Below are 18,878 nucleotides of genomic sequence, written 5' to 3'. Positions count from 1 at the left end.
CAGTTCAAGCACAGACCAGCAGTTATAAGTGCTGCTGAAAGCTTGTGTAAACATATTCTTTGTTTAAAAAAAAGAGGCCTCTGCTTTGAAAGCTGTTACTGTTTTCAGGGAGAATATGTCAAATACTCCTACAGTTTTCGTTAACTTTTTCATAATTTCAGAAACCATTTCCAGAACAGTTCTGGTGAATTCATAAGCCTTATTTAAAAGAAAATAAACTTTGAACAAGCATATCTTATCATCGGCAGACAATTTGAAATGTTCTAGATAAATCTTTTCATATTGATCTGCTAGAAGACACATTTCGCACTGAATATTTGCATCCCATTGAAGTGAAAACACTTAAAATTTCTAACTTGTCCCTGTTCCGTGTGTGTATAGAGACATATATTTTGATTTTAAGATTGTTTTAAAATTTGACAAAATACCTGAAGAACTAGGAATCTCCTGAGCTTCTGACTTCAGTCTACTGCAGTCTTGCTTGCTCGGAATGGAAATTCCTGTTCTTTCAAGGGAGTAAGCCCTCAGACCAAAACCTCTTAACTTGTCTAAAGATGAGTGGGACATGCTGAAGCCCTGTGCTTTCTACAGATAAAAAAAAAGCTGAAAGCACTGCAAATTAGCTAGCCCTCGATCAGGATCAGGTGGCGCTTCCCCCTCTGCATCACAAGGTCATGTAGTTCTGTTGTTGGTTGCTGCTGAACTGTGGGCAGATGCAAACAGTGTGGAAAGCAAAGTGAAGTCATGCAAATAAATGGGCAATCAGTTAATAGATTGCAGCCAAAGTGGCTGTGGGTGGTATTCTTTACTTAGAAAGGTATGTATATATGGCCTTTGCCACATTGATGGTCTTTTCCACTTGAAAAAAATGACCTTTTACAGTATTGTAATTGTGGAAAAACTACCTGTTTAGGGACACTTCTTAGAGATCTCAAAAATCTGTGCAGGACCTTCAGTTGTAGTTAGCACCAGTTTTATGCAGTACTCCCAGATACATGAAAAGGCTTTTGTCATGGCCAATATCTGGCCAAGTAAAAAAACCAACTGTATTTGTCATTTGTCATGTCACCAATATAACCACAATTCGACAAGGAAAGAGACAAAGGAAGTCAAATACTAGAAGAGAGAAGAGGAGAAACGTGAAATAGAAGACTAGGGAGGGAAAAGAAGAGAAGGAATTTGGGATGGAGGGGATAAAAGAAGGAAAATAAGGCTAATTTGGAAAAGAAGGAAGCTTGAGAGATGTCTTTTTAGGCATCCCTTTGCATGAGAATAAAAGGATGGGGATGGAGACACGAATACCTCAGATGCTTTTTGGGAGGAAAACTGAAAGCCTGGAAGCTTGGAAACTACTGGAGCACAATGCCTCTTGTAGCAGTGCTGTGGTCTTTCATAAAACTTGAGACTTATAACGCCTCAGCTTAGTCTAGCGTTGCTTCTTTTGGGAACTGGCAGGGCAGCAACAGCTAATAGTAAGTGTTTAATATTTGTAATGCTGTCCAAAGTGCTGTGATTAATACGTAATCCAACATTTGAGCCCTGTCCAAACGCAAAGAAACTGTGCCGATGTGAAAATAACACCCATGGGCTTTCTTCAGATCACGCATTACTACATTCTGTGCACTGCTTCATGCTGATGTGGAGTTGCCTTTTAGAATGAACTCCAGAAGGAATATGGTAATATGCCACAACCATGAATTTCGTTAAAGATTTGTTGGAAACCACATGAAGAGACAACGTCAGCTGGCAAATCAACTCTGCAGTGTTCTCAGGCTTAACCTTTATCCCGTAAACCATATGCTTCTCCATGTGCTTAGTTTTATCAGCTAATGTTTCAGACACTGGTTGATATAAGATCCATGGTCTACTAATTTTCAGTGGCCCTCTAACTTGGTGGGTTTTTCAGAAGTGCTATGGCCCCTTAAATACTCTCAGGTGCTGAATCATGGCTCAGATGTACTACAAGCTCAAGACCAAAGTTTTGTTTCTTGATAGCCTCCACTTAACATTATGCAATGAAAAATTCCTCATTTTTTATAGGAATACCAGGAAAAAAATTGTGTCCATGCCGAAGTAGAAAAGCCAACATCAGCTGGTTATAGAAACAATGTCTAAAGAGGTTGTAAGTACAGCCCCAACACTGGTCAATCATAAAGTCTTTGACACCTCTACTCTTGTAAATGGGATGGCTTTGTATATTCATCTGATTCATGACAGGTAGACAACTGAATAGTTAATCTTGATTAATTTGGACCAAATTCAAATCTAAATTCAGATTGCAGAATATCAGGAATCCAACTGACAGGAATTTTTTCACTAGAGAACAGATTACCTTTCCAGATAAACATTTTTTCAGGCTTTATTATATTATTTTTTTCATGACAGCTAAACGTCTGATCTTACATCCTTTTGAGTTCCAGGAATCTAGGAGTGAAGCACTTATTACATGGATAGATTGGGTTACGTTCATCCCAAATGGATTCCAGTCGACAAATTGACAGTGAAAGCAACAACACTGTTTTAAAGCATCCATGACAGCAATAGCAACAAAATTCAGCTGTTCCCTTATCCTGGACTATGAAGTCAGTGAAGGAGTCATTCCCAGACAGTGAGGGTGACCTTAAGGGCTCCTATTTAGAAATGAAGGGAAAAGAAAGGAATAAAAGGCAAATTGTGTGAATTTCCCTAAGTCCTTTTCTACTTTAAGAATATCTAGAACAGTGCAAAAAGAGATTAACTTTGAGGGCTGAATTTCAGTAACAAACAGGAGGAAAAGCTGAGAGCAAAGGACACAATAGCTCTTCTATCAAACCCCTCTACCCACAGTATTGCTTTTTGGCTCAACCTTAACACAACAGCATTTTTATTTCAGTACATAATCTAGTTAAGGAAGAAAAAATGTTGTTCTGGATCATGCATTCCCTCTCCACATCTACACATCTTCTTGCCAGAATCCCACAGTAGTAGGGTTGTTCTTTGTGTCAATAACACATGATTGAGTGATATGTATGTTCATTTCAGTATGTTCTTTTACAATTAAATATATGTGTAGCACACAAAAGAAACATACTGCATACACATAAAGACACGGGGTAGAGGAAGAGGCACAAAAGTGAATAAAAGATATTATGAAATGAAGACTTCCATGAAACTGGTTTCAGTTAGAGAAAAATGAAGCTTTTAACCATAATCAAGGCTTCAAGCTATTCCGGAAATAATCCAAGAGAAATGAAATGAGAATGAGGTACATGAAAGCTTCTGGGTTTGCAATAGTAACAGCTGTGTATAGAAAACCTGGGCAAGGGGGGTTGTTATTCAAATATGTCTGGTTTAAATAGCATTTTCAATTCAAGCATACATCTCCCTCCGTTAAAGAAAAAAATTCAGGGCTAAACACACAGGACAAGCACCATATGATCTTCAATAAACAGCCTTATAATCAAACACTATCTAATTAGTGCAAGAATTGAATGCCAAAAATATGTTGCGATTCCATGAAATGTACCCTTAAGGATCTGTGAAAAAGAATAGATATTCTAGGACCTATGCCCATTTATCCCGTTCTGTTACACATGAAAGAAATTATATTAAATCAACTGAATATCTGGAAAAAATTAAATCATCATCTCTCATTGGCAAGCCTAAAGGAAAAATTCACAAGAAAGCACAGTTTTATATAATAAAAGTTCTCATGTTTCATGGAGTAAAAGGGAAAAAAATAACTGCCGAAGGGAAAGTTCTTGTTGCCTTTGGTAATTCTTCTTCTCAGACAATATATTATAGAGTTCTCCTCTGCTCCCTTTTATTATCTTTAGTCAATGATCTGAAGTTGCAGACATAGTACCCAGAGTTATTTAAATGAAAACATTTCAAACTCTATCGCAGAAAGTCCTACAGGAGCAAACTTTTCTCTCTAGCAGCTGATACAGTGACAGTCATTGGCACTATACAGTAGCAACCAAAACAGACTGGCTCCCCTCAGCAGGATTCTTTTTAATGATAGAAATGTCTGGCTTTTTTACTACCCTCGAGTTCTGTTTAAAGTAGCATGTGGGACAAAATCTGCCTTTGTTAATGGTGTTTCAGAGGTGTAAATGAAAGCAAGGACTTTCTCCAGCAGACCAAGCTCACCATGGGCTCCAAATGATTTACCTCAGAGATGGCTTTAGTTCAGTAATGGAGTTTTACAAGTCACGCTGCACTGTTCTTTAATTTATATTTAGTTTTGGCATATCATGCTTGTGCATTAGTTATCGTTAAAAGACCATAAAATGTTCAGGGCTCAACTTTCATTTAATCTGCACTCCGATGTGAAAATCTGATGATTTTCACCAGCTGAGGCTGTGTCCCTCAGACTTTACTAAGGAGAAGACATAATCTATTAATAGTACAGATTACAAACGAGATGCACACTTACATCTCTGCATAACAGAGATAAACTGAAATTTCTATTTTCCTTCCAGAAAATTATCATGTGAGCAACTGGCGGTTCAGTATCTTATTTATGGGTTTAGCAGCAACATCCGTTCCTGGGTGTCATCTTACATCTCAGGTCATTCTTCAGTAGGTCTTAGTCCTTCCCTCACTCTCTTCCATGCCCTGTTGATCTTCCATTGCTCATTTTCCTTAGGCAAGTCAATTTATTCACACTATTTGATCTTTAACTTCTGTGGTAAAGATTTCTCAATCTCCTGCTGAAGGCTATATTAGGGAAACTAGAATTTGTAATGGGAAAACATGGGGCTTATTCGTTTTCTTCTGCGATCCTCCATAATGCTATCTATGTCTCTCCATTACTGCTATTACTTTCTCCCCCACTCTTCTTTTGGAACCCCCCCTCCTCCTGCTGCGATCTGAATTTTGTTACTACGTGCGATACTGTTTCCTGTGTCTGAACCATTATTTCTATGCATGGATTTTGTCAGTATTTTTGTAAAGCTCAGTTATTACAATCTCTTACTTCTGATCTCTGGTACAGCAATTCCTTTTTTTTTTTCCTTCTTGCTCCTCACACATGATCGTTCAAATATACTTCATACATTAAAAATGTACAGTTTCAAATCATCTTCCTTGCCTATCATTTTGATCACATCAGGCTATATCTGAACATTTCCACTTGCTCTCTTTCCCCAGCTGATGAAATTCAAGCTTCTGATTTTCATGTAGGGCTTGTTCATTTGGAATGAACAAGAAAATCTCAGTTACTTGCTATCACATAATCCAATTCATATATTTCTGGGATTTTACAGTAAAACTACCAAAGGTTTTTCACCATCACTGGACAGCTGCTCCAGGATCTATTGCTTTTACAGTAAGAAAACTTCTCGTTTCCCACCTGAATTTATATGTGGCTGATGTAGGCTCTTTCGCTGTGGTGCCAGCAGATTTTTTTTTTTCTGGTTACTTACAGTGGACCAACTGACTACCAAAAGGAATCAGCAAAATAACTGTGGGCATCTGGGCAAACAGCACTATAATCACCACATTGCGCATCAAAGGACAGAAACAGAAAGAAGGCACCATGTATACAATGAAATTTAACACTGTTTCCCTTGTGCTTGGATGGAGAATTTTCCTCTGCAGCAGAGCTGGAGTAATTCCCTCAGTCTAAAGCTGGATGAATCTGGATTAATCTGCGTTTCCTGACTTCAGAAAACTTGCACAAGCTGAAACTTCCCCATGAATGATTCCCTCAGATGTTCATCAGCACAGCTTTGTGTGAAAACAGGATACTAGCAATCTTGAAATAGCACTGAGACACACTACATTTGCAGTTACTTTGAACCCTAAAACTTTTCCCTTCCATATCTCATCCATTCCTTGTGTATTTTCCCAACACTTGCTTAGATGTGGTGTTTAAGTTTTGGTTTGTCTCTTCTGGATGATATACGGTACTGAAATTTCACTCAACAAAGAATGTTACCTGTATTTTAGCTATATTGGCTGTGCTAGATAAAAGGTCTTCCATCAGCTAACTCTGATCCTGTTTCTGCTAATGGCAACATGGCATGGAGCAGAGACCACATGGTAACTTCTTGCAGATGGTGAGCTGAGCAAATGCTGATAGCAGTTTAATTTTAAGCAGTGACAGTCACAATGTGCAGGCAATGAAGCAAAACAAACAAACAAACCCCCCCAAAAGACAACCCTGCAAACTGGATGTTTTAAGGCCATGTGATTACATTATCTTGAGGTTCTGTGAAGCTACCAGGATCTGTCTGTGTGTCCCTGGCTGTGTGTATGTGTGTGCATAAATTAGAAAAATGCTTTCGGAAAACACCGCATACATTTCAAGTAGAAACTAAATAACAATGTTTTAATATTTCAGTTCAACCAAAAATAATAACAAAGCATTAATTTAGATATTTTTCTTGGGTATTTGCCTTTAAAAACATGACTAATGTCTGCCCTGTAAAATGGTAGAGAAATTCACATGTTGCTCTTCAACTAGTGATAGTTTCCTTTATTGTCATTCTAATAGCAATCTACACTTTTGTTGAACTGATGTCTGGGTTGATATTTTCTACAAGCTAATGTTTTTTTTTAAGGTGTTTTCCAAATATTTAATTGATAGAAATAGAGGTTGGGCTAACATTGTATTTCATTCTTGCTTACAGTCACATTAGTTTATAGATAACAGATAAAACACCATTGTAATTCTAACAGCTAAAGAAAATCAGTATTTTTCCTTAAAGCCTATGAGAAAAATCTAGATTCTCACATTCTTTGTACATTAGTTTCTCAAAGGACATGTTCCCAAGTCTACCCAGAAAAGAAACAGTTTAAATCAGAAATTCAAAACAAATAAACAGAAATATTGGCTGAAGGGTGGTGTGTCTCTTATTTACAGCGCCAGAGGTCCTGGAGTCAGGCTGTGGTTAGCCGTGGCACAGACCAGCTATGTCTGTCTCACTGTGTGCATCTGGCTCAGGCACCTCTGCCCTGCGCTCCCCAACCGCAACGTCCACCTCCCACGTTCACCGCTGAGCACCACGGTTCCTCCTGTACCTCTTAATTGTGCCAGTCAAAGATGGTTGGCTGCTGTCAGCTGGAACCAGGCATCCAAAAGCTGGATAGAGCCTGAAATGCTGTGTTGTAGTGGGGGTTGGATCATCTAACAGGACCCATAATCTCTTGGAAGCTCTACTGGGAAATACATCTTAGGTTTCAGCCTGGTTGCTCCCCCATCAGATGACCTAGTGCTGGTGTGGATATAGCCACTGTATCACCAAAGTTACCTGCATGCATCTGTGAAGCAGGATAGTCTTTCCTGTGCCCTACGAACTAACCTGTGATTGTTGTCTTGCTAAGAGGAGCAGTAGGGAAGACTACTAAAGTTGGTGTACCTTCTCCCTTCCTTCTCTTCCCACTCCCTGGCACCACAAGTCATCCCATAGGCCATGGTGGTGAAGCTTCTCCCTTCTTCTACAACTTGTCTAAAACTCTTGGTGCTATTCCTGACACTACAGAACAAGCCTCGATCATGGCCTTTTTTTCTTTTTTTTAAAATTAAATATTTCAAACTCAGGAACTGACAGTTAACAGAAAAGAAAACTTTCCATAGAATGGAGACTGTTATGAAAAAAAGTAAAAAAGACTTTTGCTAAAAAAAACCCCAACAACTTACTCTATGAAAACATTTGTATTTTCAAAAAAACCTTTCCATGTTATTAGAATAATGGGAAGAGAACAAATTGTAGACAGTGAGTTGGACCGGCAATAGCAATCCTGCTGAAGTTCAGCTCAGCTCTGGATATAGTGGCTGATCTATTTTGCTACAATCACTTCAATTATCACCTGCAGCTCTATTTTACAACATATATACTTCAAGTAAATTAATTAGAAAAATAATCTGCCCTAGAGGCCAACATATATTAAAAATGCTACAAGTAGGGTTACAATTTTAAAATTTTACAAAATGCTATGAAATATATTCCAATACTACGTATGTTTTATTCCTGCCTTTTGGAATGTGATTAAAATCCACCCCCCCTTTTTTTTTTCTTTTTTAACATATCTGTATTGATAGTTGGGGGAGAAAAAGGAAGCTGTTTTACTGTTTGTATCCCAGCTTTATAATATTCTTTTTTTCCATTTTCTTCTTCCAAGGTTAGACACTCTTATATTCAATCCTTGATTCCGTAAGAGATTAAGATCATATTTCCCAAATATCAGAACAGAGCAATGTAGGTTAATGTCGGTAGAGCTTCCCTTGAGATCAGTGCCCTCAGAAGCCCTAACCTGGCTACTGCTAGAAGAAACAATCAAAAGGAGCTAATGCATAAATGCCATTGAAGGATGCAACTGATACTATGATATCATGAATGCCAGCTGCCTGTCTGACACAGTGGTGCCTGAACAAAGTATGATAATGACCAGTTTATACGCTGCACTGATAATTTCCAGACTATGTTCTGCAGGTTGGAGTAATTAGGACTTCTTTGGATCACTGTAGGTGAGAATTACTTGCTAGTGAGTTGCGCTAACATTGTGAAATTTAAGATACAAATAATTAATATTTATATATTTCGTAACAAATTCAATGACAGTAGAGATCATTTTTATGTTACAACTGTAGCACTACATGAAGGCATTCAAATGCAAACAGTCCTGCTATCCTCCTTAGAAGGCTTTTTGTGAATGTTTTAGAAGCATATGTAGGGGGTATAAACCACTGCAATATATGCAAAACAAAATGCAAACTTACAAACACGCATACAATTTCATTTTCAAACATCATGGGAAACTGGGTAAAATTTAGCTAATGAGAAAATCAACTTTAATTCATGTCCTCAATTTCAAATTTGCTCAGGATATAGAGGACATTATGACCCTCATTATGCTACATAAAATCTTTTACAGTCTCTATCCATGAAATAAGTATAATATAATAGTCTTCACTACTTCTTTTGAACAAAAGGGCATGTCAACATACAATACACAATACGAAGCCTGTGCTCTAGTGAATTCCAAATCTTTGTCTTATTGAACTTTGTTTCTGGTTTATTTTTCCATCCCAAGCAAAACATCATACATCTTTTAGCGATAAATATGATAACCCAGCTCTGAACTGTACTTGTTTAGCTAAGCAAAAACACTCTGAAGTTTTCCATCTCTGGGGCCAGGAACTGCGTTTTCCTGAAAGGGTCTAACACCAACCAGTCCACAGGCTGGGCTGGAACAGCAGACAATAGCTCTGGATGTTAATAAAAACCATTCTGCCACACCACATGCTTGCATACTCAGCAGTGCTATCTTATGTTCAACTATGATTAAAGAAAGAACAGAGATTCTTTTCCCAACTCCTTCTGAAAAATGATGCAAATTATACCTCTTAAACAGCAAACTGTAAATTTGGTTTTAGAAGAATGGCAGTCTGTCTAATGTGAGTGGAATATAACCCAAGTATGTGAGTCTGAAGCTCTGACTCCAATCTTTGGCTTCAGTGGGAATTCCTGAGACTGCTTTCATTAACAAGCTACAGTATAACCTTCATGTATCTGTGTGCGTACATAGAACTGATAGGCCAATGAAACACAAAATGCACATTTGTTTTCCTCCAATTAATTTCAAAAGTATGAAAAGGCTAGTAACAAGGTAGAAAAAAACCTGACCCATTATCATTTCTCCAGCAAATCTTCAGAAAATACATCTCTCCATCTCTCCTCTGCATATTTACATGGAACAAGGAAAAAAATTATATTAAGCACCAACCTCAATTTAGATTATATTTCAGTATTACCTGTCAGTTGTGTCCAAAACAGAATTACAAAATATCCTGAGAAAAATACATTATCTTGAGGCTTTTGAATCAGATAAAAAGAAGTGCAAGGAATACAGTTTATTATAAAGGCTATTTCAGACCTGTTTTAGTGGAGTTTGAATAATCAGAGTTCTCTGATTTTCTAAGTGTTTTTCTAAGCTAACCATATGGTTTATTCATATATAATATATAGTAATAATGTGACAAGCTTTTCATCTTCTTGAAAATTTATAATATACAGAAAGAGTGAACAGCATGTTGTGATGGATTTAACTTATGGGCTGATTATACAAATGTTAGAGAGGTAAAATTGGAAATGTATTTAAGGAGGATCTTTGAATTTTACAGGACAGTCATGCCAGCAAACCTTGGTTAAAGATGATTAAAAGTAATAGGTTTTGGATCACGCTCGTAGTTTGCAACCAAGTTTAATAATTTCAGAAGCAGATATTGCAGGTTCTAAATCACCCTTTCCAAAAGGAAAGTGGGAGACATCCATTCCTGTCATTGCAAGTTTGGATTTGTTGTTTGATTTTACTGTAAATATTCATGGTCCCCGTTAAAGCCAATGCTTTATTCGTAACAACTAAGAAATTCCAGGTATACTGAATGCAATGACGAATCAGAGTCTAAATAGATATGGGCTTTACATATGCAAGAAAACATATTCTGGGTGATCATTTAGAAAAGCATCATAGTTTGGTAGACCAGACTGCATGAAAATATTCTGAGATGTCATTGCTAGTAGTCAATATTAACCAGATCCAGCACACATCTGCCAAGTTTTAAACATGCATGTTATTTTTTTTTCTGAAAGACAGAAAAAAAAGACAGCTGGACAGGCAGTATGAAAGAGTAACAATCAATATTTGAATGACAGGAAAAAAGTCTTATACTACAAGATCTGACACTTTAACCTGTCTACATCAACCATGGAAGTAAGAAGTGACAATAGAAGTAACTTCAAAGGAAAAAAATAACAGCTTCTGAGGGTACGTGAATCGAAAGGGAATTTGCCATCGAGAACTGAAAATCAGGCAAACTGAGGTAAGAAATAAGGCACTTGAGTTGATCCATACATAATGGGTTTTTACTTATTTCTGTGACTCATTTAAAAGCTTTTTTTTCTTCCTGTAGTCACTGTTTATGCAGAAATAATTAAACCTAAACAAGACTTTACTAGTAAAAAGAATTGTAGCTATCTCACATTTTCTGTTTAACTCTCTTTTTCCTCCTGTTTATGGTGATGTGCACAAGGGATGGAACAGTTGGAGCACTCTAAATCCTTCTTTTGTACTTTGTTTAACTTTGATGAGCAAAAATGGAAATGCTAATCCCTTCTGCAGACACATGATTTCCTTCCTTTCTCCTTCTCTCTGAGACATTTGTTTTTCTGTTCTCTGGTCTTTGTTCCCTAGTCCCAGCGAGGTTCATATGATGTACTCCTTTTCCCAGGGTCCTAGGGTGAACAAGGTTCCACAATCCAGCAATTCATGAAATGCAAGTCATACCGAGACAGGCATGGGATGTATCAAAGCAGCTTCCTACATCCCTGTCCTCTTACTACGCCTTTAGAACAAACAAACAAACAAACACAGAAAGGCGAGTCAGGGTATTCGGTATCTCAGAAGGAAACGCTCTAAAATACTGGCCTGAATTTTAGCATGAAATTGATTGTAGCCAACTTCAATGATTGCAGGATTTCACATTGTGGTTTCTCTTCGTTCAATATAATTCTGACCACCTATTTAAAATTGGAAAATAAATCATAAATAATGATTCAGTAACTAATAATGTCACACACCAAGAACAAGCTGAGAAAAAGCATTTGTTTGGAAATGAAGCAGACTCTCTGGCACAGTATATAACTTTCATGAAAATGTTGGAGGATTCTAGTATTAAAGTCCTGACGGAAGTAGGATGTCGAAACAGATGGTTCTAGGTGTAAAAAGGGAAAGCTCTTTGCTATGCACCTTAGTAAAGTTCTTCATGAACATTCAGTGGACATAGTTTAGAGTTCTAATTACCACCTTTACTTAGAAAACTAAAAAATATCCACTTGGATTAGGTTGAGGTGCATATATGCAGGTTAGAGGGTATTGGCTGAAAAATCATATTTTAAATACTAAAATAAAAATTTTACAAGTTCAAGATAATAAATGTCTTTTCAAATAATTTACAATGTCTGTAGAAGAAGTTACAACTACTTTGCGATCTCTTCTCAACAGTAAAGCCAAAAAACCCAAGGATTCGTTGTGGGCATTCTATTAATAAAAGTTACGTTTGTGCCACCAAATAATCTGAAACCTAACCTAAACAGATAACAGTTTATAATCATTTAAAAAGAGCAAAAATTTCAAAAATTAAATAATATATACAAATCAGTAGCCAAAGTGGCACAATGTATAACATTTTATAACGTCGACTTTGAATTGTCTCCTAGTATATGAAAATAAACTACATCTTATACAGATCTTTTAGGGAAACCACACAAACTTTCTTTTTCTAGAAACAATCGTTGCGTAAATTTAAATTTATAACTAATCTGCCAAAAATATAAATTTTAAAGTTTAAGACCAATGTTTTCTATATCCACTGAGGTGACATTCTCATAACAACTTTGTTTGGAATAGATGGCTCTTGCCCCTGCTTGGTGAACCTATCCTATAGTCTTTGGCTTACACCCAGCTCTTCATACCAATTCTACCTGACTATTTTTTGCTGCGTTCTTTTGCAAGTGCCCCACATTTGCTTCCTCAGACTAACATTAATGTTAACAAGTTAATGCTAGCACCAATATGCAGGTTACCTGCATTTTGGTTGTAAGACATAGCTTATCTCAGGAAATGAATACTTATGGACCTCTCACACATGACCAAAACACAATTGACCCCACCACGTAATGTGAGTGACCCCATTTTGTTCATCTGGCAGATGTACTTCTGGTCACAGAATGTGGAAAAGAGTTGGAGGAAACCAATGGGTCTTTTTAAGAGACTCTGTAGCCCAAGCAGATGAACTTACTGTCACCAGTACTGGAACACTCCTGTATTTCCTCTCCCTTATGTGGACTGGTCCTTGGCCTAGGAGAAGGTGATCTTTCATTTTGTTACTATTTTATATGAAAATACATCAACATCTTCATTTATTGCTCTTATTCTATAGTTTCAGATCAGGAGGACCTTTTAGCCAGGTGGCAAGTAGAAACAACCAAGTGAATGACCCATTTTGGTACACCCTTCTCACTCCTTCCAAAACTGGATATTACCTTGCCCTCCTTGTTAACAATCAGCACTAGAACTTTCCAGAGCTGATGCAGCAGACTAAAGACGTGTACTTCCGTTCAGGCTGGCAAACTGAGAAGGTGCCAAGAGGGAAACTTAGTACCATACACAAACTATTTCTGAGTTTCCTTGAGACAGGATTTTTTCATTTTATGGCAAAGCTAGTATTTTTCCCACACATTCTTTCTTATCACAAGTTCCTGGGGATGAATCTGTAAGGGCCAAAAGAAAACAAAGAAAAGAAAAAATTATATTTATATCAAGTGGATGCTGACAGTCTGAATCAAAGACTCAGTGCTTTATAATCAAGATTTTGGAAAAACAAGAATAGGACAACCCTGAGGCTTTGGCACTGAGTTCAAGAACACAGTTAGGAGTCATTGCACCTCCAAGAACTTAGAGAACTGAAATGGAAACAAAGCCCTCTCAAAAAACAAGGGAATAAGTTAATTCGTTTAGCACTGCCAGCAATTATACAATGGGAATGCATTTTAGCTAGGAATGTGTTAGGCAAGGACCACAGCTGGATATGCTTCCAGCTGAAGTCATGCTCCAAAAACCACTGAATGTGATGGAACTCTCCATTAACTTTAGTAAGCTTTTAATCAAGCCCAAGTTAGTAAGTCAGACAGTAAGATTTAGAGACAACTGAGGCAGTTAGCAAGACAGTAACTTAAACTGCACAAGGCCAGAGGATCTGGAAAAAAAACAAGTGTCAGTGATGGGACAAATTAGAGGACATGAAAAGCTCATTCCCAAATGTCTTTTAGTCATACTCAGGAATTTCATTATCTTCTGTGATAACAGGATTCAGAAAGCAAAAGGCAGTGATTTGAATCAATTCCTAGCTCAAGCACAGATGTTCTGTGAGCTTTTTCAAATGCTTCTCTTTTTCTCCTCAGCAACACCACAAGAGCTGTAAGTGGTCTTTCTTTTCCTTTGCTTGTAATGGCATAATATTCTCAAACTGCTTAAATGTTGGTTCTCTTGGGTTTCTAGCTAGTCTAGGGTTGCTAGCATCAGGACTCCTAGCATCCAACGTCGAACAAAACGCCAAACATTAATTCCAGCATCAACTAAGGTGTATCCCCTACAGGTATACCACTCAGCCTCCAAGTTCTGCTTCTTCAAAGCACAAATTGAGACAAGCAAAACTGTTTTATTTGTTTAACCCTTATTGGCAAAATTTGTGTGCCATATGAAACGTCATGCTCAAAAGAATGTAAAATGTTGTGTATAAAATATATCATTTTTCAGAGAAGGTTCCATAGCTGTAACAAAAAAAAAAAAAGACATTTCAATGTTTGAAAGTTAATATTTGCCTTCAATTATTTTTCCCTGCCTAGTATTTCTGGATAACAAGACCAGCAAAGAATATTGTAGTCTGACAGGAATACAGTAAACCACTAAAATCAAGATTAAGATCCAGAGACACAGTGGCTTGAACTTCATCGGTCTTAATAAAACAAAAAAAGCAAACCTATGGACCAAGAGATACAGGAGTAATGAGTAAACTGAGGCCAAAGCTACTGACCTGTAGAAAAAGCAACAGGACACAATAGCGTGGTGCTCCCACTGTACTTATTGCCCTGACTCTTCATGCAAGAAGCTGCTTTTACAATGGGAAGGGACGGTGAATACAGAAATTAGAAATATCTAATTTAATGATTCAAGGCCACTGTATTCATAGAAGCAAATCATGCTGAACCTTCCTTAGAAAGAAGTCTGATGTCCAAGAGCAGTCATAGTACTGTAAGGCACTGCAAACCTGAATAGCACATGATACCTAGTGCCATCTGATATGTCCAACAATATCCTACCCTCTACCTACCTGCTAAAAGTGCTGTTACTCTTCTACTCTTTGACCTATCTATCTGACAAACCCTTTCAAATATCTTGGATTCCCTAGGCTAGCCCTAGAAGTTTAATATTGGACATTCAAATTATTGAGAGTTGGCTTAAAATTCTTAACATGCTTTCAGTGCCTCATACAAATTTGGCCTTCTAGGATGGTCTTCTTACTGGAAAAAAATTGATGCAGAAATATAAAGCAAATGGAATCAGGTTTGCTTAGGACATTGGTATCTTCTACATGAATCATATTCCTCCATAGATAAGGAATGGGTTCTGCCTTTTCCGAACTGTTAATATAGGACACTGAGAGTATTAGGAGATATATTTTATTGAAGTGTTGGAGGAATGATGGTAAAGGTCAAAGGAATGGTTGTATGTTGTACAAAATACTTGTAATATGAAAGTAAGTCCAGAATTAAGTAGGAACTGATAATAAAGAAAATACCCTCAATAAGTAAAAGAGATAGCTTGACTTCTGCTAACATCATAAAACCTTTTTCTGATGTAATAAAGTGCATGATACTACTGTGTATGCCTATCATTTGCAGCATATTATAGCAGTTCATATCTGCTATAATAGGAATATATTTTCCTTAATAGGAAGTGGTATTTTCCCTTCAGAAGGAAAACATTCTGGAAGGAGTAGATCCTATGAGTAATGCCTCATAAGTACTTACAGAAAAGTAGAGGAAGAAAAGTACCTCTAAATACATACCAGATAATACCTATAGCAGATGGAAATTCATTAAATGTTATCACAAAAAATGAGTCCCAAAATAGAAATGTTACCTATAGGAAAAAATATTCATATGTAATCCGTTTTGCTTAAGCTTTGATTTTGGATGTTGGAAAATATGCATTTCTAGATTATCAGGACACCCAAAAGATTGTTTCCAGAATGCAACTGAGAATATTATTGGTATATCAGTATATTGGTATGTTGGTAGGAAGAGTAAGAAATTTGAGGGGAAAGGGTAAAAAGCTGTGATGTGAAATGAGTGCCATTTGCTTACAACACACCTTTGTTCGACCTTGCTAAAATTTGATTCGGCAAAACCAAATATTAAGGTGTTTGAAGTTTGAGAAGCTCCCTGGGCTGAGGTCTCCAGTTGAGGGTAGAAGCTGTACCACCTCCCGCAGCCCCAGAATGCCACTGCCATTGGTCGGGGTCTAATACCACTGGCTCTTCATTCTGAGTAACTCCATCCCTTTTGAGAGATTGGAAGCTAAAGGTAAGTTTTGGTACTTCTCTTTTACAACAGTTAATTGGATTTTTAAGACTGGAAATATTTTTATAGGGTTTTTTTTTATTTTATTTTATCATGCATAATACTGATTCAAAGGCTGCAGATTGAGGAGGCTATTTATTTTTCCCTGGATATGTCTTAGTTCCTTCCTGTGAGAGGAATACATAATCTTCATCAAAATATTTGATCTTACAGCTACTGCAGATGCCAATATCATTACAGTGTGTTCCAATATATTACACATAAGGGGAGTACAGAGACATGCAAACTCTGCAAGTTAGCGTAGATACTGTAGTCATAGGTAAATATTTTTTTTTCATAGAGATTATCATTACATTTGCTGGGTTTGTCTCTCTCTATATATAGACAAAATTAAATGCTTATCAAGCCCTATACCCTTTAAAAACCTTTTATTTCTAGCCAATGTAAAATGAAAACAATTTTGAATAATAACTATTTTTATTACTTAGATATTGCTTATTCAGAGGAAAATTTATACCAGATATGTTAGTATTACGTTTGGGGTTAATAGATAACATCTTATATAGTAGAATCATTTGGGATAAATGACATGCAAAGGAAAAGCAAGACCAAACCCAGTCCTGTCAAAAATAGGCAGCAGAAAATATAAAGATAGAAAAAAAACAAGCTCCAATATATTTCAGTTTATTTCAGAGAACGGTTGCATTTTTATTTTATTTTATTTCATTTCAATTTTTTGTAACGAAGCAGAATATCTTTGTTAATATTGGAAGCTAATACTGAAACGTGCAATTCAACTAAATCTTCTCAAAGACAAGCCCAAGTGACTCTAGCTTCTCCCAGCAGCAGCTGAAAAGTCTTTTTGAATAAAGCAAATGAGGGAAAAATGAATGCCTTGTGTTGCTGACCATCCCCAGAGGAATTTCATATCCTCACGCCTAAACCAGCTTCATAAAGACCTCTTTTCATGAAGCTAAAATTCAGCTTGTTGCTCAGCACACACATTCTAAAAAACGTCTCATGCATTTCTTATACTTAATATATATTTAAGTAGCTACAGTTAAAAAATAAAATATTTAAGTGTGTGTAGTATGGCATCATATCAGGAGTACAATTTATTAGACTTATGCACTGCTCATTACCGCTGTCTGTGCCTTTGGTGAAATTAGTGGGAACCGTAACTAAATCAAGGTGTAAGTAAAGAATGCTGAATAGAGCCTTGTGTCAGGCATCTGATATGATAATAGTGAATACATCATGTACACGGAATAAGGAATGCATAAGCACTACTATTGAAGCCTAGCATGAATTTCCTACCATTTTACTAAAATATGGAACTTTTAAATGGTTGATAATTTGATTTTACAATTCTGTTCTCCAGGGAGAACAGGTGACTGTACTATGCTGCCATTTCTTACTACTTTAAAAATGGTGTCGATTGAATAATGAAGGAATGCAGAGTATTGTCACTTACAGGGCTATGGAGGACACAGACTACTTTTTATTTTGCTCCCCAGACCTTTGCAGAAGTGATGGTCCAAATGTGTCACACCATTCAACAAGTTAAAACTATATTCTGTCAAAAGAGCTACTGGGTGAATAGTGTTTTGATTATGCTTATCCAGAGACAACAAAGAAAGAAGTCCTAATGTTTTCTAATTTTATTTTGTTTTATTCTATTTTTTGTATGGTGGTGGAGAAAGACAAAGTTGCATTGTTGTACATTTCAAAAGATTATTCATTATGATAGACACATATAATATAATAATTTAACTTTTGGCTAGTTTCTCAGAAGTTCTTTTCTAATGGTGCAGTGTAAATAGGTGAAGTTAGATGAAAAGGAAAGAAGATGAATATATATATAACTTCCTTTCACATTTTCAGGTACTTTCTCATTAAAGTCAGTTTATTTTTATATCAGTAAAACTCAATAGGTCTTTCCTAAATTATCTAAATGTTAGTATGGCCAAAGTAGTCTACATAAATTCTCAGATACAGGGACTCCTCATGAAGCAAAACAGAATAAACCATTGATCCATCATGAATGAGTTATCCATCCAAAATATTGTTGCATACGTATAAGTACTGTATTTGTGAGATTAAATTTTTGTAGATTCCTTACAAATACCAGATTACCCACATTTTGTTCATTTTCTTCTCTTTCAGAAAAGAAAACAGAATGCAGACCTTTGTAAATATTTTTCTGGGATTTTTTATCTTTGAGTCTGTTGGAGCTGCACCCATCTCTGATACCATAATTTATGATTCTGAGTTCTATGACATACCATTTGGAGAGTTGCCTCACCCATTTGTCTATGATGAAAACGAGCAGTCTGACCAACTAGAGGTAATCAGAACTTCATTTATTCTGTCTTTCCAAATTGCACAAATGCAGTGCCTACTGATGAGTTTTTGTTGGCTATGAAAACATTTATCAGGCAAATCTACTCATGTGGTTGCCATTGCCTTTGGTTGTTCAATAGTTTTCTGTGCTAATAACACACTGTAGTTCATTCACATTTTCCCTAATCTACAAATGTGGCCAAAATATTTCCTGTTTAATTTTTTTTGGTCATAATCTTTGAAAGCAGATGAAAGCTACCGTGCTTCCCTCAGCTCTCCTTGCATTGCCACAAAATCTGTTGGAGATTGTCCTTGTGATTTTCTGTCTGTATGAGGCATGAAGGTGGCTGAGATAGGACATTCAGCATTCCACATTAAATGAGGTTGTAAAGTGCTGTTTCCCAA

General features: G+C 36.7%; 1 protein-coding gene across 1 annotated transcript in view; it reads left to right on the top strand.

Moving 5' to 3' along the window:
- Window positions 1-10,681: 10,681 nt before the first annotated feature.
- Window positions 10,682-18,878, top strand: part of EPYC (epiphycan) — a 30,630-nt gene continuing 22,433 nt past the window's right edge. The window contains exons 1-2 of the mRNA XM_074574871.1: window positions 10,682-10,810; window positions 18,297-18,477. Coding sequence (XP_074430972.1) covers window positions 18,310-18,477 — 168 coding nt within the window. The 5' untranslated portion in view covers window positions 10,682-10,810; window positions 18,297-18,309. The remainder of the gene's footprint in view (window positions 10,811-18,296; window positions 18,478-18,878) is intronic.

This window comes from Larus michahellis, chromosome 1 (assembly GCF_964199755.1).
Source record: "Larus michahellis chromosome 1, bLarMic1.1, whole genome shotgun sequence".
Lineage (NCBI taxonomy): Eukaryota > Metazoa > Chordata > Aves > Charadriiformes > Laridae > Larus > Larus michahellis.
This window is presented reverse-complemented; position numbering and strand designations above follow the sequence as displayed.